Source organism: Danio rerio, chromosome 8 (genome assembly GCF_049306965.1).
Source record: "Danio rerio strain Tuebingen ecotype United States chromosome 8, GRCz12tu, whole genome shotgun sequence".
NCBI lineage: Eukaryota > Metazoa > Chordata > Actinopteri > Cypriniformes > Danionidae > Danio > Danio rerio.
In genome coordinates this window covers 20,639,365-20,664,807 of record NC_133183.1, presented here as the reverse complement: position 1 = coordinate 20,664,807, position 25,443 = coordinate 20,639,365, and the positions used below count along the sequence as shown (strand labels likewise).

Genomic DNA, 25,443 nt, shown 5'->3' with positions numbered 1-25,443 from the left:
TATATTATGGGATGTTTTTTATGTTGTTTACATTAACACTTTTTATTTAAAAAAACAAATGTTACACACATACTGTTTGCTTTATGGAATGCAAAAACTTTGAAGCTTAATATCTCAAAATCATTCAGAGCGCACATACTTTATAATTTCAACATTTACATTTACATTTATCATTTAGCAGACACTTTTATCCCAAGCGACTTACAAATAAGGACAAGGAAGCAATTTACACAACTACAAGAGGAACAATGAATAAGTGCTATAGGCAAGTTTCAGGTCTGTAAAGTCTAAGAAGGAAAGCATTAGTAATTTTTTTTTTTTTTTGAGTACAGTTAGTGGTATATCCAGAGAGGCAATTGCAGATTAGGAAGTGAAGTGGAAACTAAATAGTTGAGTTTTTAGTTGTTTCTTGAAAACAGCGAGTGACTCTGCCGTTCTTTATTGAACAATGTGTTTATTGTTTTTGATTACACAAGACAGGTAACAGAAAAACACAATTCCATTTCGTCGCAATTATTTCCCACCCCAACAAAAGAACATCACTCTCTTCTCCCCTGTACAAATACACAGAATTCTCTTACAAGAGTAAATGTAAATGCAAAACAAATATAGTTTGGTACCCAAAAACCAAGTATACATTACTGTACTTTACACATAAAAGTTACGTTATCCAACAAAACAAAATGAAACACACACACAAAAATAAATAAATAAATAAAAACACTATACTTAGTTACACTTCTTGTAATAAATGACCAATATTATTGTTATTAATGTAGTAATTAAACGGCTTCCAAATTTCTTCATATTCATCCATTTGGTTTTTAATAAAATATGTTACTTTTTCAATGGCCATACACAGTGCCATGGCATTAATCCAAGTTCCAGTAGATGGTGGATCAGGTCTTTTCCAGCGATCATTCTTTTAGCTTGTAGTATAGCATAATCTATTAATTTGCGCTGCTGAAGATTTAGTTTAAGGTTCTTTGGGTATAAATGTAGCAAAATCATTTTTGCATCTAGTGGAATATTCAAGGGTACAATTATCTTTGTAATATTAATCACTTCCACCCAAAAGTCTCTAATAATGTTGCATTCCCAAACACAATGCACACATGAACCCTGAGCCTCTCGCATTTAAAGCATGTATCAGGAATATTTTTATTAAACCTATTTAGTTTGACAGGAGTTATATAAGTCTGCATCAACCAGGTATATTGAAGTAGTTTTAAGCTAACGCTCCCTAACTGTTTCTGAGAATTTTTACAGACTTGTCTCCATTTATCCTCAGATATATCCTCATTCAATCCCATCTTCCAAATTTCAAGTTTTGGTGTTGATGAATCAGTAGACCCTGATACAAGCCATTTGTAAAAAACTGATATTAACCCTTTATTATTGCAATTCTTGGTAATTAATTTTTCCAAAATTTAAAGTACTGGCAAGTTTATTGATTGGTTCTGCCTAGAAAGAACAAAACTCCTTATCTGTAAGTATTTAAAGAAATGCTTTTTTGAAATATTGTACTTAATAGATAATTGCTCAAACAACATCAACGTTCCCTCCTCTAATAGATCACTAATTTTGCTTAATTCCTTTTCAACCCACAACCGGAATCCTGAGTCCTTTGTACCTGGCTGGTTTGAATAATGCGTTGCCCCAAATGGGGCTATACTGGGATAAAGAGTCAGCTATTTTCATGTACTCTCTAACTTCATACCATACTCCAATCATGTTACAAACTATGGGGTGCGTGGTGACTGTTTTTAGTTGTTTAAAATGATCTGAATATATATACAAATTTAAGGGTAACGCAAAATCACATGACTCCATATCCACCCAGGATAGTTTATTTCCGGAGGAAAAATAAAACATTATTGTTCTTAATTGTGCAGCTAAATAGTACCAGTACAGGTTGGGACATATTAACCCTCCAGTGTCAAATGGAAGATAAAGAAGAGAAAGACGAACTCGAGGGCATTTGTTGTTCCAAATAAATTTTCTGAATAATGAATTAATCTTTGAGAACACTCCAGCTGGTGGCGCCAAGGGGATATTTTGGAATAAATACATGAATTTAGGCAAAATATTCATCTTCAATATATTTATTCTTCCTATCAATGAAATTGGTGAAGATAACCATCTCTCCAGATCTTTAGATGTTGATTCCATTATAACATTATAATTTGTAGAAATTATATTTTCTAATTGTGGGACATTTTTGATACCCAAATATGTAAAGCTGGGTGATATTTTCAAGGTAAATAAATGTGATGTATTTAAACAGCTATCTTTATCAAGCAGCAATAATGATGACTTTGATGTATTCACTTTATATCCCGATATGTTTCCGAATTGTTTGATCAGGTCTAAAAGTGCTTGGAGAGAGGTGTTTAATTGTTTTAGAAATAACACCGTCATCAGCGAATAAAGCTATTTTATGTTCCTTGCCACCCATTTTAATCCCTTGTATATGGTTGTTAGCTCTTACGGCTATTGCTAGTGGTTCTATAACCAAGATGAATAAAAGTGGGGGCAATGGTGAGCCTTCGGGGCAACCTCTTGTAATATTAAATGGCTCAGAAATCATCTCATTGGTTAAAACTTCAGCCATTGGGTTGGAATGTAATGATTTGATCCAATGTAAAAAGGAATTTCCAAATTCGAATTTTATGAGAACGTCGAACAGATAAGCCCATTCGATCCTATCGAAAGCCTTCTCCACGTCGAGCAAGAGAAGAGCAGTATCCTTTTCCTCTTTTTGGCTATGCACAATATTTAACACGTCTTACGTTGTAAAATCCCTGCTTATTCTTAATGAACCCGTTCTGATTATCACCCACAATGCCCGGAAGTACAGTCTCTAGTCTTTTTGCCAAGATTTTACATATTATTTTTGTATCTGTGTTTATGAGACTAATAGGTCTCATATTTCCACACTTTGTATTCGGTTTTCCTGGTTTTGGTAAAAGAATGATCAAAGCCTCTCTCATAGAGTTAGGAAGACAGACACTATTATAACATTCTATATACATATCATAGAGTGCCTTAACCATTTTAATCACTGAAATGTTTATATAAGTCGATGGGCAGGCCATCAGGTCCTGCTGTTTTACCACCTTTTAATGTTTGTATAGCCTCCATATTTTCATTTGTCGTAATATCACCATCTAATTTAATTTTAAGTTCTTCAGATATTTTAGGAATGTTGAGATTATCAAGAAACGTGAGGGGCATCAGTCGTGGCCTTACATTCAGAGCAATTAATTACGTTAGTTTCTAAACGTTTTATTAATTTCCAATGGATCTACAGTCATATTTCCATTTTCATCTTCAATACTAGTAATTGCTCTTTCTAACTCCTGTTGTTTCATACGCCAAGCAAGAAGTCTGCCTGGTTTTTCTCCCTGATCGTAAAATTGCTGCTTTAATTTTAATAAATTGGCCGCTGCTTTTCATGTGTTTTTTTCATTATATTGGGTTCTTAACAATAGCAATTCTTTTAAAACATTATCAGTATTTTGGTCTGCTTGTAGACTTTTTTCCTCGAGTAAGCGAATTTTTGTTTCAAGTGTTTTATATTTCTCCTGTTTCTCTTTTGACTTCCTGCTCGTATAGCTTATAATTTCTCCTCGTATAAAGGCTTTAAATGCTTCCTATCTGATTATAGCTGATGTTTGGGTATTGTTATGTTCAAAATAATCATCAATATGTTCCCCTACAAATTCTAGAAATCCTTTGTCTTGCATCCAGTGTATTTGAAATCTCCATTTAGTACGATTATGAGATAGCTTTGGTTCGACATATGTCAAAGATACAAGGCCATGGTCTGAGATAAGAATACTACTATATTGACAATTTCTGATACATGAAATTAGTTCAGCTGAAATCAGAAAATAATCTATTCTTGAGTATCCTTTAGAAGTACTCGAACAACATGAATATTCTCTTTTTGTTGGGTTTTGAGCCCTCCATATATCCACCAGGTTAAGTTCCTTTATAAAGTATTGTAAAGCTTTTCTAGAACTTACATATGTGTTATCAACCCCAGATGACCGGTCCTTACTGGGCTGCAAGACACAATTGAAATCACCTGCCATAATGTGTTTTCCGGGCAATATGGAGATTCTCAAAAATAAATCATTATAAAAATCTGCGTTATCCTCGATAGGTCTATATACATTAATCAGAATAATCCGAGTTGATAGAATATTTCCCTGTACAATCAAAAATCTACCTTTGGGGTCTTTTGTAATTTTATCAATGCGCAAATGAATAGACTTATGTATCATAATTATAACTCCTCTGGAGTTCGAGCAGTAAGCTGAAGACAATACCTGACCTGGCCATCTACGCTTAATTTTGATTATCTCATGATCTAACATGTGTGTTTCCTGCAGGAACACAATTTTAGCTTTTATCTTTTTTATTCTATCCATTACTTGTTTTAGTTAGTTTACGTAGGGCTTTACAATTCCAAGATACACATTCAATCAAAACGTCTGTCATTTTTTCTGTCATATTTAACAAAGAGAAAGATACATTTTCTTAATGCAAGAATAACGATAAAAGCCTATAAAAAGGTACCATAAAAAAACAAAAACCTAAACGAAAAGAAAGAGAGCAACCCACCCAGAACACAAGCCTGACTCACTAGAACATACAGGCTCCCCCAAACCCCTAAAAAACTTCCCTCCATTATCAGGAATAGGTCCACACTATACTGAGGAACTATTCTCCTGTAAACCAAAACTCAGCTCAATTTCTTGTCTATGTAGAAAAACTAATCCAGATAAGAGATTTTATCTATCAACTGAAAGTATATTGTGTCATATATGCAGGTATTTTTCATCACTCACGTAAGAAGCGCCTATTGCACTTTAAGAAGAAGCCAAAAGAAAAAACGAAATAAAATATATATTTAAACATGACTTTTTTAAAACATTATATTAGTATTTTAAGACAATCGAGTCTGTAAGAAGTACAATGTCATGTTTCCAGCAAGTTTAGGCCCTACAGACCTTTTCCATCAGCCACATCTGACGAAATTTTAAGTTAAATAAAAGTTTTTATCAAGTCACGTTTAATTTAGTCATGCTTTGTCATTGTCTCCAGTTTCTTGATGTACTTATTCACGTCCGTTGGTGTATTGAAGATGACTTGTGTGGTCATCATTGGTCAGCAGGAGCCGTGCGGGGTATATTACCCGGTGTTTATCCAGACCGAGTTCCTGTAACCGCTTCCCTACACTGTTGTAATTCCTCTGTAGCTTATACACCTCCGTTGGCAGGTCAGGAAGAAATCTTATTTTGTTGTTTTGGTACATCACCTCTTTCTGTATCCGCGCAGCTTTTAAGATGTTTTCTCTGTCCTTGTAGTTTAAGCACTTGATGATGATAGTTCTCGGATACGTAGTAGAACTTTGGCTCGCTGTTGTCCGGTGCGCTCGCTCCAAAACCGGCGGCGTTATCTTCAGAGTATCCACTATCCATTTTTCCATAAAGGAACATGTGTCATTGCTTTCTACTTTCTCGGGTATGCCCAGTACGCGCAGGTTATTACGTCTGCTCCTGCCTTCTAATCCTTCGACTTTGTTACTGAGGTTTTTTGTCTTGTTCTCAAATTTTTCGATAGTTTCCTTCAGTGTTTGTATCTCGTCTTCTGCTGTGGATATTCGCTTTTCGGCCTCCATGATACGCCCACTACAGTCTTTCACGTCCGTTTGGACAATTCTTATTTCCGTCAGTTTACCATCAATTTTTGTGTTAAAGTTTAGTTTCAAAGATGTTATGGCAAGCATGAGGTCCTTTGTTGATGGATTTTCCATGTTTATGACTTGTTCAACGTCCGCGGACATGTCAGCATGTGACAGCTCCGGTGAGCACGGCTCGCCTTCAGCTAACGTTAGCTCCTGGCATACCTCCTCGGAGGTAACGCTCCTGCGTTTTCTTCTCTTTAGCCGCTTTTTTGGCATGTTTGAAGTGATTTTCTCTTATGCTTATAATTTTGTCTCTTTATATGACCTCTCTCTGCAATATTGTGCAGGATTTATTGAAAAGAAATTAAGCACGAGGAAAACGCGTCTGCTCACCTTGCCGCCATAACAGGAAGTACTCGACTCTGCCGTTCTGATGCAGTTAGGGAGTTCATTCCACCAACTGGGCAGATTAAACGCGAGCGTTCGGGAAAGTGATTTCTTCCCTCTTTGGGATGGAACCACGAGGCGACGTTAATTCACAGAACGCAAGTTTCTGGAGTGCACATAGATCTGCAGAAGTGAGAGCAGATAAGAAGGAGCAAAGCCAGAAATCGCTTTGTAGGCAAACATCAGAGCTTTGAATTTGATGCGAGCAGCAACTGGCAGCCAGTGCAAACGGATGAGCAGCGGAGTGACATGTGCTATTTTAGGTTCATTAAAGACCACTCGCGCTGCTGCGTTCTGGAGCAGCTGAAGAGGCTTGATAGAGTTAGCTGGAAGCCCCGCTAGTAGAGAGTTGCAGTAATCCAGTCTGGAGAGAACAAGAGCTTGAACAAGGAGTTGAGCTGCATGTTCAGATAAGAAGGGTCGGATCTTTCTGATGTTATAGAGTGCGAATCTGCACAATCGAGCAGTTCTAGAAATGTGGTCAGAGAAGTTTAGTTGGTCATTAATCGTTACTCCAAGGCTTTTCACCATTTTGGATGCAGTAATGGTTGCCCCATCCATCTGGATTGAAAAGTTATGGTGTAGAGTCGGGTTGGCAGAAACTACAAGCATTTTCGTTTTCGCGAGGTTAAGCTGAAGATGATGATCTTTTATACAAGTGTGAAATGTCCGACAGGCAGGCTGAGATGCGAGCTGGAACCGAGGGACCATCAGGATGAAAAGAGAGGTATAGCTGGGTATCATCAACATAGCAGTGGTAGGAGAATCCATGTTTCTGGATGACTGGTCCTAGAGATGACGTGTAGATGGAGAAGAGAAGTGGCCCAAGAACAGAGCTTTGAGGTACCCCAGTGTTTAGATGCTTTAGGTTGGACACCTTTCCCCTCCAAGACACCCTGAATGACCTGTCAGAGAGGTAAGATCTGAACCATTGTATAACAGTGCCCGCTACGCCCAGTGACTCAAGCGTAGATAGCTAGATCTGGTGGTTTACAGTGTCAAAAGCAGCTGACAAATCCAGCAAGATGAGGACTGATGATTTTGAGTCTGCTTTAGCCAGTCTGAGATCCTCCACGACCGAGAGCAAGGGCAGTCTCAGTTGAGTGGCCTTTCTTAAAGCCGGATTGCTTGTTGTCCATGAGGTTGTTTTGAGTAAGAAAGTCCAGGACTTGATTGAACACTACTTTCTCCAGAATCTTGGCCATGAATGGAAGCAGGGATACTGGTCTGTAGTTTTCAAGTAGCGTATGGTCCAGGTTGGGTTTCTTTAGCAGTGGGTTTACCCTAGCCTCCTTAAATGAAGTGGGGAATAAACCAGAGTCAAGAGATGTGTTAATTATGTGAGTCAGTGTTGGTATGACTGCAGGAGAGATGGCTTGCAAAAGATGAGAGGGAATAGGATCAAGTGGATAGGTGGTTGCATGGCTAGATAGCACGAGTTTGGACACCTCAGACTCAGACAGCTGAGAAAAAGAGGTGAGTGTGTGTGGTGTTGGTGGTGTATCTTGTGTGTTTGTTGTAGGTGCAGCAAATTGAGCATTGATTTTTGCAGTTTTGGTGCAAAAGAATGTAGCAAAGTCATCAGTAGTAAGTGTGGAGGATGCGGGTGGAGGCGGAGGATAGAGGGAGGAAAATGTTTTAAAAAGTAGGCGAGGATTAGTGGCATTGTTGTTTTTTAGACGGTAATATGTCTGCTTTGCAGAAGTAACCTCAGCCGAGAAAGAAGACAGAAGAGTTTGGTATGTTAAGAGCTGTGCAGGATTTTTAGTTTTCCGCCAAATTCTCTCTGCAGCCCGAAGTTTTGAGCGATGCTCACGGAGAGCATCCGAGAGCCAGGGTGCAGGAGGACTGGCACGGGCTGGCCTGGATGTAAGAGGACATAATCTGTCTAGACATGATGCTAGTGTGGAGCAGAGTGTATCAGTGGCACTGTTCGTATCAAGTGCAGAGAGTTTGCAAGATGGAGGAAGAGAGTCTGAAACCAAGGTGATGAATTGACGAAAGTGAAGGAAAAAAAAAAAACAGGCTCAGTTTTACCATTTCTCCTCAGCCCAAACTTCTTGTGCAGAACTGCAGTCTAGGTGCCAGGGGCTGAAGAACACTGGACGTCCATCATGGAGAAGCTGCAGGTGTGAGTATATGGCTTTACCATCGAGAGGTTATTAATATTAGGCTATTTGATTTGCATTCTTATCACCCTTTAATGCAGTTTAATTGTTACTACTACTATTATTAAAATTATTCCTGCCATTTTGTTGAGTGAGATACATTACCTGGAAGATTTTATTAGCAATAAATATGCAGTCAGCAGAATCATACATCATGTGAGTTGAAACACAACCTAAATCTGTGCAGGGAACTTGTAGCACCAGACTGCACATTTGACAATCCACTTATTAATATTTGTCTGGTGAAATAGTTATAATCAGTAAATATATCTCTTTTCAAGCATTATACTTTTTTGTGTTAAATTGGTTTATGTCTGTTTTTAACAACCCTGTCCCCATTTTTAAAAAGATACTACATTAATTCCTTATAAATAACCGAATAAATAGAACAGCAGTCACTTTATCATATATATTTATTTATTTAAAATGCAAACTCAAAACATCATCTCAACAACATTTTAAAATGTCATGTGCACAGTAGAGAACAAGTGTTCTTGTACAGTGAAATTCTTTGGTTTCCACAATAAAATGCTGTACATGAATGAATAAACAAATAAATAGTGCAATAGCGCATAAGAAACTATCAAAAATTACAAATTGTATCAAAAATTCATAAAAATCTTTAAAAAAGAACCAAAAACATCCTCAAACGGAGAATATGACTCAAAAATAATGACAATCCAAATTCATTTCCTCAGTGTCAGTATATTGGGCACGTTCATGATTGCTGTGCTTTCTGAGAAAGTCACGTGTGGGCATCTGGAGTCATTGCACACTGTTCATGAACGTGCACAATGTACTGACACTGAGGAGAAGATATAAACTTCACAAATATTTTCATACATTTTACAATATTCAAACAGAACCACTGAAGGCGTAATCTGTATATTATTAAGCTAAAATAAGACATCTGTGTGCACATAAAATACAAATAATGACTTCATTCAACAATTCAGATCCACAGTGTCAAGGGCACATTCACAGCAAAAGTCTTCTTGTACAATACAGTTCTTTGGTTTCCACAATAAAATGCAGTACATGAATAAATAAATAAATAAATAAATAAATAAATAAATAAAAAAAATAAATAAATAAATGATTCATGAGTTCACACTTAGATAATGCTCTTGCATTAAGTGCTTGTGCCTGGTGCTATTATTTAATTCACTTGTGTCACGTCTTTAGAGTGTGGGAGGAAACCGGAGTACCCGGGGAAAACCCACGCGAACACGGGGAGAACATGTAAACTCCACACAGAAAGTGCCAACTGGCTCTGCTAGGACTTGAACCAGCGACCTTCTTGCTGTGAAGCAGCAGTGCTAGCCACTGAGCCACCGTGTTGCCCGATCCTAGAATTGAGGCGGAGGGAGAAAGGATGGATGAGGAGGGGTCTTCCAAAATGAAGATAGGGAATGAAGTTAGGCTGGATATTTATGTTAAAGTTAGAATAATCAGATTGGCTAGCTAATGATTAGCGATAGGGACTAGCTGCGGTCAATCATATCACATGCTCCTCTCCAAATTAGTTTGTGAAACTTTAAATTTGTATCAAAAACAATTGTATCAAATTTATAAGATCTAAAAGAAAAAGAACCAAAAACCTCCTCAAAACGGACCATATGACTAAAACAAGAATAACGACTATCCACATTTATTTCCTCAGTGTCAGTATAGGGGGCATGGTCTCGAGCGCTGTGCTCTTTCTTTGCATGTCACGTTGCTTACGTATACCTCAGATGCGCCTGTGCTAGTTTTTTCATACAGAGGAAGTCGGGTGTAGGCATCTGGAAGGAGCTATACATGCACAGTGCTCATGAACGTGCGCAATATACTGACACTGAGGAGAAAGATGTTTCACTAATATTTTCATACATTTTACAATATTCAAACAGAACCACAGAAGGTGTAATCAGTATATTATTAAGCTATGAATAGACATTTGTGTTCATATAAAATACAAATAATGACTTCATACAACAGTTTATTCTTATACATTTCTATACATTTCAAATCTGCCTGAACAATAGAGGCAGTTTCCTGGTAAAGATGAGGATGATTTTGCTGCTTTGGTCTTCACTGAGGAAAACAAAAGAAGAAAAAAAATGTTAGAGATGTCCAGAATTTGTATATTTCACTCTAAGATTGAACTAATCTTGTCTGTGAACAGACTCTTAAAGCTCCAACAATCAGCTGATAAAACAGGTAATGCAACAAGAAGATTCATCTCAAAGATGCAAGTTGTTGTGAAGTGGTTATATGTGGCGATTACTTTAGTAAAGCACCTTTATATACTGTATGTGTGTATGTACAGTTATCCTGTAATGTTCTCGTCTCAAATGTTTTCATTGTCACATTGACTTGCTTTTTAGTTACATTATATTTGTATAAGGGTTTTCTATTAGCAATATTCTAACATTGCCTACATTTACATGGACATTAATAATCAAATGAGTTGCCTTAATCTGAATAAGACCGTTTCAGCGTTCGTAATAGTCAAATCGCGAGCATACGCAATGTTAAGTTTGTATTATAATTGATCATTTGCATGCACTTCTGATGCCTGTGACTGTATTATGACCTTAAAAGCTTTCAGGCGTAATAAATTGTACCATTTCTAACTTTAACAACGATTCATTTGATTGAATTATTTTTAATATTCAGTTACTCTGCTTGAATACTGTTAAACTCGGAAAATAATATACCACTAACTCTATCTTTTTCTTGATTTTAGTTATAGATTGTTATGCTTGAAAATACTCTCAACACATGCAAATAGAGAAATGCACTGCAAATATCAGACCACATCGAAAATGTGTCGGCGGACCCCAATTATAGAGTGTTTATTAAATTTTATGGAGATGTACTCCCACTGCAGAATCACCCTAATCGATAAAATTGATCAAGTCATCTGATGGAATTGTAGTCTTATTGCAATATATATCGCAAAAAATCGTGCAGCCTGTAGAGTAGTATGTTTTCTAAGGGATCAGTTGTATTTACCTTCATCTGGTCTTCATTCACACCTTCTTCATCCACTCGTGCTGCATGACCTCCTCCAGTGTCTCCAAATTGTGATTCAGACACTTTTCAATCAGATCACAGCACTCTGTATGAGGAGAAAGAGAGATGGTTAGTCAACACTATACCAAAGCTGACATTAATGAAGATATCTTCTGACATTTGTGAGTAAAACAAGCTAGTGTAAAATCCTGGAAGGCCGGTGTCTTGCAGAGTTTTCTTCAAACACTCCAAGCTAATCAATGACTATATCTCAAATCACCAAGTACACTATTTGAGGGAGTAGCCTTTTCTAGTAATGTCCGAAACCATGGTGGAGGTTTTGAAGTGTATTTAATTCCCTCATTCATTTACATTCACTCCTTTGAGTAGACTAATGTAAGCAATGGAGTGTGACTTCAAGATAACTTGGATTCTTCAAGATAAGAGTTTGGAGGTAAACTCTGCAGGACGGTGGCCCTCAAATTGCCCCTTCCTGAGTTAATATATATGGTGACATTAGGGCCACAGTTTGATTCTGTTGTGGACATTAATGCCTCACTCACACTACCAATGACTTTGTAGCTGCCTGTCGCTTTAGGTGGTAATCTGCTGCAAATGTGAATGAGGCATAAGACTACAACAGGTTGAGGCATTTAAATTTATCAGTGTCTGTTTACTCACCGCTGGATATCTTGGGTTTAAATAAAAGGCGTGGTTGCCATTCATCTCTGGAGTACACTGGCGCTTTTCCGTTCACCATAAAATACAGCAGGTGGCCGACGCTCCAGATGTTCCCCAAGATGATGATCCTTTGTTCTTCATCCTCGCATTTGCTAGCACAGCCGAAGTCAATCACCTTGAGCTCCAATGTGTTTGTGTTCACCAGGATGTTTTCAACATGCAAGTCATTGTGAGAAATTCCATGGTCAAGGGAGTGCTGGATTCCCAGGATTAACTGGTGCAGCAAGCAGCGTGCAATTGGTTCCTTCAGCGTGTGACGTCGCTTTACAAAGATCCGCAGCGATGTACAAGGTTTGGGGTATTCCAAAACAAGTGAAATGAACCCTTCTTGATCAAACCACTCGTACATTTCTATCAGGTATATGCTCTTGGGAGGATCTTTCAGCATGAGCATAAACGCCACTTCTCTTAGTACTGGTTTGGAATAACCAGGCTAAAAAGAAAAAGAGAACAAGGGTTACTAGCTGTAGATGTGAAGAAAGATCGCCATTATTTAATGGATAAGTTCAACTAGACTTTCCTTCATGTTATTTCAACCCCTAAAGAAGATATTCTCAATGAAGATATTTTAGATTAAATCTGAGAGCTCCCTTATCCTCCACAGACAGTAGCATTCCTTAGGCACTCAAAGTCAGTTTCAAGTGTAATCATACGAAGCTCCAAGAACACTTATGAAACTGTAAAAAACTTTGTTTGACCAATTCTTCCACATCAGGTCAGGGTGTGCATTTACTACAGGTAATAAGACACTTGCGTCTCGCTGACTCTGACAGTAAATCAAACTGCTTGTAGAAAATGTGCACCCTGACCTGGTACAGGAGGGAAAAATTTGTTTTGACAATGTTTTTGGCTCCTTTTCGGGTCTCTGAATGCCCCTGGACCATTGATGTCTATGGAGAATGGGGGAGCTCTCAGATTTCATCTAAAGCAGCGGTTCTCAAACTTTTTTTATTAAGTACCACCTCAGAAAAAAATTGTCCCTCCAAGTAACACTATAATGACCAGTATTAAAATACAGTGGCGTAGTAGGCCAAATTAAGCACCTACAGCTCTGCACAGTTCAAAAACCAGGCAGAATAATTCCTATTAGTAAGAATATTTATTATTGTCAGCTGCTTTAAACATTATAAATATTTTGAACATTAACACTGTATTGTGCTTACAGGTAAAAAACAACAACAACAACAACAACAACAAACAGCCAAAATAAAATGTCAATGTTTTAATTATATGTGCTTTTTTTATATGTAAAGTATTAACATATAGTAGCCTATTCGTCAACCTCGAAATGTTGCTTGGGCCTTATTAATATGGGCTATATGTCATCATATTCATATATAAATCATTTGTGATAAATTTTGAAACTTATCTTGCATGTATATATGACATATTTGATTCCTCCGCATACCACTAGTGGTACACGTACCACAGTTTGAGAACCACTGATCTAAAGCATAGGTCTCAAACTTGATTCCTGGAGGGCCGCACCGGCCCTGCATAGTTTTGCTCCAACCCTGATCAAACACAGCTGATTCCACTAATAAAGATGTTCAAGACTCTTTTGAACACCTCGATTATTAGGATCAGCTATATTTTTTCATGGTTGGAGCAAAACTGAGCAGAGCTGCGGCTCTCCAGGAATTGAGTTTGAGACCTAAGCCCTAAACATTATTTTATTCGGCTTGAACATATTATTTCAGAAATGACTGGATTTTGCCTTTTAAAATTCAACTATGCAACAGTAATAGTGTCCAAACCAATAACGAATCAAATATTGAGTGAAGTTTTGCCAACTTACTACTGATATGTAACGGTCACCGTTTCTCTTGCGGATCCTCTTGATGGCAACCTGCAAAGCAAATATCCAAGTATTAGTTTTTCACGTATTATTGACAAGCTTGGATTAAGGGTACAAGTTACTTAAGAAGCAAATTGTACACTAAGAGTTTTACCTCCTTGCCATCAGATTTACGGATTGCTTTGTAGGTTACGCCGAAGCTTCCAGTTCCCAGAATATCTCCCAATCTGTAGAGACTCTTCATAAATACTGAAAAAAAAGAAGAGGTTAAGTGTTTTCAATTCTCTCACACTGATATATATATATATATATATATATTACAGTATTACAGTATACAGATATATATATATACAAATATATTACAGTAGAATTTATAATAGTTCTGTTTGTCTCAAAATTGAATTTGACACTTTGTGTTTATGTCTTGTACATGACTTCCGAGTCCTGAAATCAGACTCACCTCTATTTGGTCCTGTGGCAGATAATGATTCCCCATTAGCTGTGTCCTGGAGCCCAGATGGTCCAGGGACAGGCTCTGAATCTGGATCTGAATCTGGATCTGAATCTATATCAATAGCAAACTGGCTCTTGCAGTTTCTAAGCTCATACCCTGGATTTGGAACCGGATTAACTGAACTCTGGCACCCAGACGCTCTAGGGACAGGCTCTGGATCTGGAACCAAATCAACAGTAAACTGCCTCCCAGGCACTCTAGGGGCAGATTCTGGATCTGGAAACGGATCAACAGTAAACTGCCGCCCAAACATTCCAGGAGCAGGTTCTGGATTTGGATTCAGATCAACAGTATTCTTGCACCCAGGCGTTCCAAGGACAAGTTCTGGATCTGGATTCAGATCAACAGTATTCTTGCACCCAGGCGTTCCAAGGACAGGTTCTGGATCTGGATTCAGATCAACAGTATTCTTGCACCCAGATGTTCCAAGGACAAGTTCTGGATCTGGATTCAGATCAACAGTATTCTGGAGCCCAGAAGTTCTAGGCACAGGCTCTGGATCCAAATCAATCTCTACAGCGTTTGTGTGTGGATCCCCCTGTGGTGTTTGAGTCTCCACTCTTCTCCGTCTGCAGCAGAGGAACGGCTTCTTTATGGCCTTCCACACTCTCTTGAAGAAAGCATGGATTCTTCTCCTCCTGCTGCCTCCTGTTTGAACTTCTTAGTTGAACAAAGAAAAAAAGAAAATAAAAGAGAAAATTTGAAACATGACAATAAGTAAATGTATAGGCATATATAGGAAAATATTCATATGTTTCTATACGAAAATTTAAATAAACATTTTTTTAAAATTGGCCAGGCCAAGTGAAAAAATCAGTTTGTTAAGCCATGAAAAATATGTATTTATGACCACTTTTTAGTCATATCACACATTAAACTGAATTTGAAATACAAATCATGCTGTTCACATTAGTCTCTAGATTTTTATGATTTTCGAAAGTATTACATCACTTTGTAAACGTTCATTATTACCATTTGTTGAGTCTCCCCATGAGCAATTCCATGCAAATGTCAGTTTTCACCAAAACAGTAACACAGTGTTTGTATGTTTGTTTGTGTGAGCAAGTATTTAACAGTACTTTAAACATACTTAAAAAATGTCTGTCAATATTTTCAAACTATTATATTTGATTTACCAAAGTTCCAAAGTGTCAATTTCACACGTCACATCCATAACGAAGCTCTTTCCTCATAAATGCAAAACTGTCAAATAAAATAAATCATTTTTGTTGTATAGAGAGGCAACTCTTATCCTTTTAATTAGCGTCGTTTATTTTGGGTTATGCAGTTGAATTCACATAATTTCTACAAAGTATGTTGTATACTGTAAACTCGCTAACTTGTTTTGGTCACATCCGTAACCCATTTATATTACTCAGTTAAAATATAACTAATGTTCACAGATTGATATTTTTCTGATCCCATAACTCTGTGGTTAGTTGTTTTAAAAAATATAAACAGATGTTTCAATGTAATGTTAACATACTGTATACTTCGGGAATTTATATATATATATATTTTTTTTTTTTACTGCAAATGTCACATCCATAACGCTGGAATTGCTCCCGTACAGTTTGATATAGTGCTTGGACCCAGAAGCTACTTCGCATGACATCACACTTAACAAGTGGATACTCTCACTTTAGGCCTTTTTACCTTACAACTTTTCTCATCCTGTTAAAGTGCACTATTGGGTATTTCTCATTTTTGTTTAATACGTAATGTTTGTTGTTTCTTTTAAACATTTATTTTAATTCCCCCAATACCTTTAAATGTCTCTTTAAACTTTACCAAGTTTTTATCATTTATTTAAAATTAAAAGATCGTTCCCATTAATAAAATGTTTCTATTCTACAGTGAAGTGGTTGCTGACAATCTCACCAGTTGTGTCGTTCTCTGGAGTGTTCTCCCGAGGAGAAATCTCATCCGGCATCTCCTCCGGCATCTTATCTGGTACTGTACCGGCATCTGAAGCAGCAGTCCAGTCTTCGTCCAGCCACGGACAGAAGTCACTGCAAAAGCTGATGATCTCCAAATGTGACCCTGGACAACAAAATGAGACATAAGGGTTCATTTTTAGAAACAGATTTATGCATACCACAATGTCTTCAAGAAACCTGATCTTAACATTCTGATGATTGTTGGGATAATAAAGAAAATCAATAATTTATTTTTGACTATTCCTAAAAACTTAGCACATGCAGAACACATTATGTATATACACACTACCAGTCAAAAGTTTTTTTTTTCTTTTGTTGTTGTTTTTTTAGAAAATGATTCTGTTCATCAAGATGGCATTTAATAAATGAAAAAAAAAATGTTAAATCGATAAATATTTATAACAATTTTAAATAACTGCTTTCTTATCGTATGTAGTTTCAAATGAAAATATTACTCCAGTCATTATTGATTTCATTACTATTACATTAATAATAATAATTAATATTAGAGTAATTTCTGAAGGATCGTGTGACTCTGAAGACTGCAGTAATGAAGCTAACAATTCATCTTTAAAATCACAGAAGTAAATGATTAAATTAAACAATAAACTTTTATTGAACCATTATATTACAGGCAATAACAGTTCACAATTTGCACTGTATTTTTGATTAATGCAGCTTCGGTCAGCGGGATAAGCTCATTTTAAAACCTTTAAAAATCCTACTGAGCCTAAACTTTTGACTGGTAGTGTATTTTTGTGTGTGTAATACATTTGTTATTGAAACAAACACATTTTGCATAACTCTTGTAATCTTATCAAGTAAACTATTTAAAATGGCTAACATTTGATTTAATTAAATGCATGACATTTCATTATTAAAAAAAAAAAAACATGCTTGAGCATCATTTAGGGTCTGTCTGCCTTGTTTTTTTTGTCTAAAGGGAAAGGTGGTAAAAAATTTGGTGGAGGTGGCCACCTCGCAGTTTTATATGCAGGAAAAAGTCCAGTTTGAACATCTTTTTCAGTTTTAATTGGAAATATATTGTGGTTTTTTAAATTAGTCTTGAGTGTCTGTGTGTGTGTTTATGGGGGGTTTGAATAAGAGTATTTAGTTGTGGCTAGAAAGGCGGATGAATTCGGGACTAAACCGAAGAATATAGTGCGTGTGTGAACGCTGGGCATTTAACGCTTTGACTAGGCCCAAGTCTCCCTTTAGGGCAATTTACCTCAAACACAAATGTTCTGTTAAAACCCCATTATTATTATTTTTTTTATTTTTGGGGGTTAGGGTTATGTAACGTCTCTTTTGTCATTTATACATTATTTTTATTTACTAATAGCTTTTCTTTCCCCAGTTTTTATAATTATTTTAAACCATAGACAACTTGAGTGTTTGCTGACAGGCTCACCGGTTGTTTTCTCCACATTAACAGAGAAGGGCTCATCGAGTGTCGTACTGGCATCAGACGCCGCAGTCCATTCCTCGTCCAGCCAAGAACAGAGGTTTCTGCAGAAGTCCATGTTTTCCAGCACTGGAGCCACCTCTCCGTTCACTCCTTCACCAAACACAGGTACTGTTGCTGCCATCGCGTGGACAACCACAGGCTGTGTCGCTTCACTCAGAAAGTCTTCGAGTTCACTCATGTGTTCGCTCGTAAAATAAGTCGACAGATGTTCGTTATCCATTAGATTTGGTGAAAATCTGTTAACACGTCCAAATAATGATCCTTACAGTAGCTTGGATGATCACTGAACTGATGTAAGAAATGTAAGTTATGCGAGCGTTTATGTTCTATCGAGTGACGTCACTTTTGGAATATATCTAACAGCGTCTCAGGGCCTCGTGTTTTTTTATAAATATTCTTTAAGTATTACTCCGCTTAGACTGTTTTGGGGTCATTTTTATTGATTTATTCATTTACAATGTATCGTCGTAAACAATAAACAACATTCCCTGTCATGGTCTGCCTCAGAAAAAGCTTGTTGAATATCAATAACTGAAAAAGGCATTGAATTGACAAGTGCTTGCATTAAAAATCTTTTGACATGTGATTCTAACACAATATCTTTCTATCTTTAGTAGACAACTATTATCATTATTATTGACTATTATTGAGAAACAGTAAAATATACTTTAAAAAATGTAAACACAATGCCAGGAAAGACAATTTTGAATAAGATATTCGTTACAAATCCAAGAAGTATATTGAGAATGTCACAACAAAAGATGTAGTGAGGGTTCAGGTATGATTTGTGGCCTTTTATGTGTAATCTGTCGGTGAAATGGATGCGATGTGTAATTTAAAGGTAATTGAGGATTTCATTTCTCTAATTCATACAGCACAGTCTATTCAATTCAATTCATTTTTATTTCTGTAGTGCTTTTATAGGTTAGATTGTGTCAAAGCAGCTTAACATAGAAGTTTGAGTAAGTTGAAATTGAAACCATGTCAGTCCAGTTTTCAGTTGAAGTGCGGTTTAGTTCAATTCAGTGTGGTTTAATTTTCACTGCTGAAAGTCCAAACACTGAAAAGCAAATCCATCGATGCGCAGCTCCTCAAGTCCCAAACCAAGCAAGCCAGTGGCAACAGTGGTGAGGAACAAACTTCACCAATTCGTCACCTTAGAATTATAAGGTTCTTTCTGACATTTTTGTCAAAATTGAGTTATTGACATATTCCTATTAAATGACAACTTATTTATATTACGGGATGTTTTTTTATGTTGTTTACATTAACACTTTTTATTTAAAAAAACAAATGTTACACACACACTGTTTGCTTTATGTAATGCAAAAAATTTGAAGCTAATATCTCAAAATCATTCAGAGCGCAGATACTTTATAATTCTAACATTTACATTTATCATTTAGCAGACACTTTTATCCAAAGCGACTTACAAATGAGGACAAGGAAGCAATTTACACAACTACAAGAGGAACAATGAATAAGTGCTATAGGCAAGTTTCAGGTCTGTAAAGTCTAAGAAGGAAAGCATTAGTAAATTTTTTTTTTATTTTTTTTTTTTTGAGTACAGTTAGTGGTATATCCAGAGAGGCAATTGCAGATTAGGAAGTAAAGTGGAGACTAAATAGTTGAGTTTTTAGTTGTTTCTTGAAAACAGCGAGTGACTCTGCCGTTGTTTATTGAACAATGTGTTTATTGAACAATGTGTTTATTGTTTTTGATTACACAAGACAGGTAACAGAAAAACACAATTCCATTTTGTCGCAATTATTTCCCACCCCAACAAAAGAACATCACTCTCTTCTCCCCTATACAAATACACAGAATTCTCTTACAAGAGACAATTTAAATGCAAAACAAATATAGTTTGGTACCCAAAAACCAAGTATACATTACTGTACTTTACACATAAAAGTTACGTTATCCAACAAAACAAAATGAAACACACACACAAAAAATAAATAAATAAATAAAAACACTATACTTAGTTACACTTCTTGTAATAAATGACCAATATTATTGTTATTAATGTAGTAATTAAACGGCTTCCAAATTTCTTCATATTCATCCATTTGGTTTTTAATAAAATATGTTACTTTTTCAATGGCCATACACAGTGCCATGGCATTAATCCAAGTTCCAGTAGATGGTGGATCAGGTCTTTTCCAGCGATCATTCTTTTAGCTTGTAGTATAGCATAATCTATTAATTTGCGCTGCTGAAGATTTAGTTTAAGGTTCTTTGGGTATAAATGTAGCAAAATCATTTTTGCATCTAATGGAATATTCAAGGGTACAATTATCTTTGTAATATTAATCACTTCCACCCAAAAGTCTCTAATAATGTTGCCTTCCCAAACACAATGCACACATGAACCCTGAGCCTCTCTGCATTTAAAGCATGTATCAGGAATATTTTTATTAAACCTATTTAGTTTGACAGGAGTTATATAAGTCTGCATCAACCAGTTATATTGAAGTAGTTTTAAGCTAACGCTCCCTAACAGTTTCTGAGAATTTTTACAGACTTGTCTCCATTTATCCTCAGATATATCCTCATTCAATCCCATCTTCCAAATTTCAAGTTTTGGTGTTGATGAATCAGTAGACCCTGATACAAGCCATTTGTAAAAAACTGATATTAACCCTTTATTATTGCAATTCTTGGTAATTAATTTTTCCAAAATGGAAAGTACTGGCAAGTTTATTGATTGGTTCTGCCTAGAAAGAACAAAACTCCTTATCTGTAAGTATTTAAAGAAATGCTTTTTTGGAATATTGTACTTAATAGATAATTGCTCAAACAACATCAACGTTCCCTCCTCTAATAGATCACTAATTTTGCTTAATTCCTTTTCAACCCACAACCGGAATCCTGAGTCCTTTGTACCTGGCTGGTTTGAATAATGCGTTGCCCCAAATGGGGCTATACTGGGATAAAGAGTCAGCTATTTTCATGTACTCTCTAACTTCATACCATACTCCAATCATGTTACAAACTATAGGGTGCGGGGTGACTGTTTTTAGTTGTTTAAAATGATCTGAATATATATACAAATTTAAGGGTAACGCAAAATCACATGACTCAATATCCACCCAGGATGGTTTATTTCCGGAGGAAAAATAAAACATTATTGTTCTTAATTGTGCAGCTAAATAGTACCAGTACAGGTTGGGACATTTTAACCCTCCAGTGTCAAATGGAAGATAAAGAAGAGAAAGACGAACTCGAGGGCATTTGTTGTTCCAAATAAATTTTCTGAATAATGAATTAATCTTTGAGAACACTCCAGCTGGTGGCGCCAAGGGGATATTTTGGAATAAATACATGAATTTAGGCAAAATATTCATCTTCAATATATTTATTCTTCCTATCAATGAAATTGGTGAAGATAACCATCTCTCCAGATCTTTAGATGTTGATTCCATCATAACATTATAATTTGTAGAAATTATATTTTCTAATTGTGGGACAATTTTGATACCCATATATGTAAAGCTGCACTGTAAACCCTAATGCTGTATCTAATTAATTGAACTGAGTTCTATTAACTTAAATCATTAAAATTTGCTTATCTTCTTAATTAACCTTGATGAGTATTTAGAACTTTTTCTTATTTTTGAGTTTGTAAAAATTGTATCTTTTAAGTAAGCTGAACAGTTTTTTGGGTTTAATGTATACAAAATGTTCCTTTAAAGTTTCATTAACTCAAAATCTTTCAGCTCAGTGATTTTGCGTCTGACGTCATCCAGGTTCACGTTCAGGTTCATGCTTCATTCGTTTTTTTAAGATGGCGGATCGGCCTCGCTTCACACTATAGTAAGTAAAATATTTACAAATCCAAGAAATATTAAATGTATGTTTTATTCAATATAATCACAGTAACAGTTCAATGTAATGTAGAGTTGGTCAGAATGCGTTTACATGTCATGCATTACAGAAAACGTGTTTAGCCTCACTTGTTGCTAACTAACGTTAACATTAGCCTACTGTTTAAAAGGTTAGAATCAGTGCAACGTTAGCGTTAGTTGTAATGTGTTAACTCTGAATTTTAACAGAGTGTGATGAAGACAAAAACATTTGAAATCGGCAGATTAAATTTTTCAAAAAATTTTAAATCTTGGCGCGAGTATGCCTTTCCTCAGCCTGTGCTTGAGTTGTCATGGAGACGCGCGCTCTTACACAACCACAAGTCATGGCGCTGCGCTGAGCTCCGTTCAGCCTGTGAATGTGGTATTATCTTTGCGATCTGTTGGCATTACGGAAACGAAAGGTGCAAGAAACGTAACGTTAATCATAACTCAAATAATCTCCGCCTAAATACTAAACGGTATTTTCTGATGACTTGCAAAAACGTAGTCTCAAAACGTAACTGTCTATCACACGCAGCTTGTTGCATGCTGATCCATGCATGAGGAAAGCCTGACGGAGAACATTTAAGCTGCGCTCCTCACCTGAGCAGGTACAGAGCAGAGCTTCATCTCACACTAGCACATTGAGGTAAAGTTGGTTTTATATTCATACATTCCTTCAGTAACAACTTGTGACTCGCTCCATATATTGTGTACCATGGTACTTTGTGTAACGTTACTCGGTCTGAAATCACATGCAAGTATGACATGAAAACAACATTACACTAAATGCACTATTTATTTTTGACTGAACAATGTTGTACTTTGAAAGTCATTGGCTGCTAATATGGTTTCACTATTTAAAATATTTAAAAACTACTTTTCTGAAATTATATTGTTAAGGAGAAAGTCTGATGTGTAAATATAAAACTAACTTTACCTCAATCACCAGCACTAATCAACACTGATTATTTCCCTGCGCTTAAGACGACATCCGTGCATATCAATGATTACCTGATTAATGCGATCAGTTAAATGATTTTAAATGCCATTTAGGTCAAACATAGGTTAAAGGTATGGCAAACTTTTTTTTTTTTCAATCTATTTTTTTAAATGTTTACTCTGGAAAGAACATACAGCCTTATAAACAAAGTATGTCTATTTATAATAGTAATACAAAGCTATATTATTAAATAAAATAATATAATTAAACAAAATATTCAAGACGTGGTAAACAAGATGTAGTTTTTTGATGTGCAAATTTTGCAGCTTAAAATATTTTTTTATCTTTGAAAAAAAAAAAAATATATATATATATATACACATATATATATACACATTTATATTTTTTAGTCTATATATTTTTGCATCATTAGACAGTAAGGTAAGTTTTGTTATTTCTAGCTTTTAAAAACAGGCCTTAAATTTCTTTGTCGTCCTATTCAGTTTTAGAAAATTCAATACTGTTTAAGTTAAATGCGTGTTCATCGAATCAAAGCAACTAACATGATGATCAGTTCTATTGCTAACCATTTTGGGGGATAACATTAGACATCATGCAATTGTACTACTTCCACTCTCAGCTAAATGACACTGTGACTTTGTGTACATACAGAATTGAAGGTCGGTTGTTGCTGACTACAGAAAAGTTCTTAAATGGAGGCATGTAAAAGGTGGGTAAAATATTAATTTTGTACTACTATGCCTGGCATATCCAGATAAAATAAATATTACAATGTATTTTGCAATGATACTTTTGCAGCAAGGAAAGTGAAACTTCAGCCAGACCTTGAGTTCAGTTTACAACATGAAGATCCTAATTTCAACAGGTAAAAAAATTAATAAGTAAATGAAACATAATAATAATATTAATAAATATTTTCTAGCATTGTATATTTTGTGGTGTGGGTTAGTTTTATGAAATTCTCTCTTGTTTTTTTTTTTGTTGTTTGCAGAGTACCAACATGTTACAAATGAGAATTTTCCCCACAAATTCTTTGCACAACTGGACCACCACCTATTTCATTTAATGACAATTTAAGGCAAACAGCATCCAAAACTGGCAAGACAGCAGATACCCTGGCTAATCGTTTTAAGGTTTATAATGAGCAGGTATGTTCGGGGTCATGTGTTAAAGTATTCATTAATATATAATTAGATATTTCATTTAGATTTTTTTTTTCTTAATTTTTGTATTTGCAGGAACTGCATGATGTCAGTTCATGACGGACTACTGTTATCAGCGGTCTTTTGGTCTTGCTGCGTGAGCGTGACTTGGGATTCTTTAGGACCACCCTGGTAAGACTTCATTCATTCTTTTCACAATTAGGCATGTTCTATTGAAAAGATGAAAGTTGAGGTGCAAATTTTACTTAATAACATATTTGTAATCATGACTAGTTGATGAATCATGTAATATTGGCTCAGTCATGTTGATATTGTCCTGACATTAATATCCTTGAATTATATTTTAAGATTGATAATCCGGAAGTGCTGACAGAGGATGCTTTATTGGCCCTGCATTCACTGAGGGTCTCTGTTGTCCTGAAGAATGAATTGGACACCATCCACAGCACACGTCCAGACCTTTCTTGTCTTGTTTGGATTACTGTATGCTCTTCTTCACATAATATAGAGTAAAGGACTTTGAACTTGTGCAAAAAGTTTTGCTTGGCATGGATGATAGAAAATAGAAAGTGTCCTTGCATGGAAACCTTAAAGAATGAGTTGATGTAGAGCTTTTTTTTTTTTTTTTACTTAATAAAGACTGTCACTGGGGTAGTAACTTCAAAACATGTATGTACTTTTAATTAGTAAGGGTGCATTTTATTATATATAGGGATAGTTTGTCCAAACTTAAAATTCTTTCATTTACTCACTCTTCACTTTTCCCAAACCTGCTTAAATATTTTGCTTCTGTTGAACACAAAAGTTATTTTAAGGAAAGCTGACAACCTGTAACCATTGACTTTCTAATAGTAAAACAAATACTGTTGAAATCAGTGGTTACAGGTCTCAGCTTTTTTTTTTTTTTTGTGTGTCAAAAATAACCTTTTAGGTGTTAAACAGAAGAAAGAAACTCAAACAGGTTTGGAATAAGTTAGAGTAAATGACAGAATCATCAACCAAGACTGAATATATATATATATATATATATATATATATATATATATATATATATATATATATATATATATATATATATATATATATATATATTCAAAAAATAATATATATAATATTCAATATATATAATATTTACACTAAACAAAAGTCACTTCACAGAATGTGCACTTATTCTTTATTTAGCGAATGCCTTAAGACTGTAAGTTTTGTACTTCTTATTAATGTATTAATATTTAATTTTGGTAAACTTATGTTTTTTTTTCCTTGAGCTCTTATGTTTGATATCATGTTTACATTTTGGGTAATCCTTATTAATTTCAGAATACTGTTTATTATCAATCTCAATGTCTAATAGTTTTTTATTGTTTTAAGACATTTGTAATTGCATAGGAGACAAATTTGAAAGTACTGTTGGACAATTTTTCTTTAAAAAATAAATGTCTAAAATGGTATTGTTTGTGTGTTTAAAATTACAGATTTATTTTGATAGACTTAGGGGGTTTAAAGATTTAAATTATGGCTAATTTTGTTTGTGAAACTGAAGATGGTGAAGTTAATTTGAAAAAATAATTGCTATCAAAATGTATGAGCTGGGTGACCAAGTATGTAAAGTTGAGATAAATAATTAAAAAAAGTTAATTGCAATTAAAATGTATGAGCTGGATGACTTGAGTATTTAAAGTTAAAAGAAA

The 25,443-nt window shown here is 35.5% G+C and overlaps 1 protein-coding gene and 1 long non-coding RNA gene across 13 annotated transcripts in view; one reads left to right on the top strand and one right to left on the bottom strand.

Annotated features, from left to right (window-relative positions):
• Positions 1-8,736: 8,736 nt before the first annotated feature.
• LOC137496316 (serine/threonine-protein kinase pim-2-like) lies at positions 8,737-18,069 on the bottom strand. 4 transcript variants are annotated; one of them, XM_073910228.1, is made up of 8 exons: positions 17,718-18,064; positions 16,248-16,409; positions 14,313-15,026; positions 14,007-14,101; positions 13,853-13,903; positions 11,995-12,487; positions 11,314-11,419; positions 8,737-10,389 (listed from the first exon to the last, which is right to left on the bottom strand). In XM_073910228.1, the coding sequence occupies exons 1-7, from the start codon at positions 17,992-17,994 to the stop codon at positions 11,331-11,333; spliced, it is 1,881 nt and encodes a 626-aa protein (XP_073766329.1). In that variant the 5' UTR covers positions 17,995-18,064; the 3' UTR covers positions 8,737-10,389; positions 11,314-11,330. The 4 variants fall into 4 exon arrangements, with proteins under 4 accessions (XP_073766329.1, XP_073766330.1, XP_073766332.1 ...); XM_073910229.1 differs by having other exon boundaries at positions 14,313-15,023; positions 17,718-18,057; XM_073910231.1 differs by lacking the exon at positions 14,313-15,026 and having other exon boundaries at positions 17,718-18,069.
• LOC103911495 (uncharacterized) overlaps positions 17,520-25,443 on the top strand; it is a 15,636-nt gene continuing 7,712 nt past the window's right edge. Inside the window, exons 1-7 of one of the 9 annotated variants that reach the window (XR_012384222.1) lie at positions 21,550-21,593; positions 22,164-22,236; positions 23,241-23,298; positions 23,388-23,454; positions 23,581-23,737; positions 23,828-23,923; positions 24,101-24,278. This is a non-coding gene — a long non-coding RNA (uncharacterized lncRNA). Of the gene's footprint in view, positions 17,880-21,549; positions 21,594-21,936; positions 22,048-22,163; positions 22,275-23,240; positions 23,299-23,387; positions 23,455-23,580; positions 23,738-23,827; positions 23,924-24,100; positions 24,279-25,443 lie in introns of those variants that run through there. The other 8 variants (XR_012384223.1, XR_662343.5, XR_012384224.1 and 5 more) reach the window with 8 other exon arrangements.

Bases quoted from the DNA above. Each gene is read 5' to 3' on its own strand.
- LOC137496316 (XM_073910228.1), bottom strand. From the start codon at position 17,994: ATGGATAACGAACATCTGTCGACTTATTTTACGAGCGAACACATGAGT. The intron at 14,102-14,312 runs GTGAGTCTGATT...CTTTTTTTTCAG, and splicing joins TGCCACAGGACCAAATAGAG to TATTTATGAAGAGTCTCTAC. The intron at 12,488-13,852 runs GTAAGTTGGCAA...TTTTCTTTTTAG, and splicing joins GTGACCGTTACATATCAGTA to CCTGGTTATTCCAAACCAGT.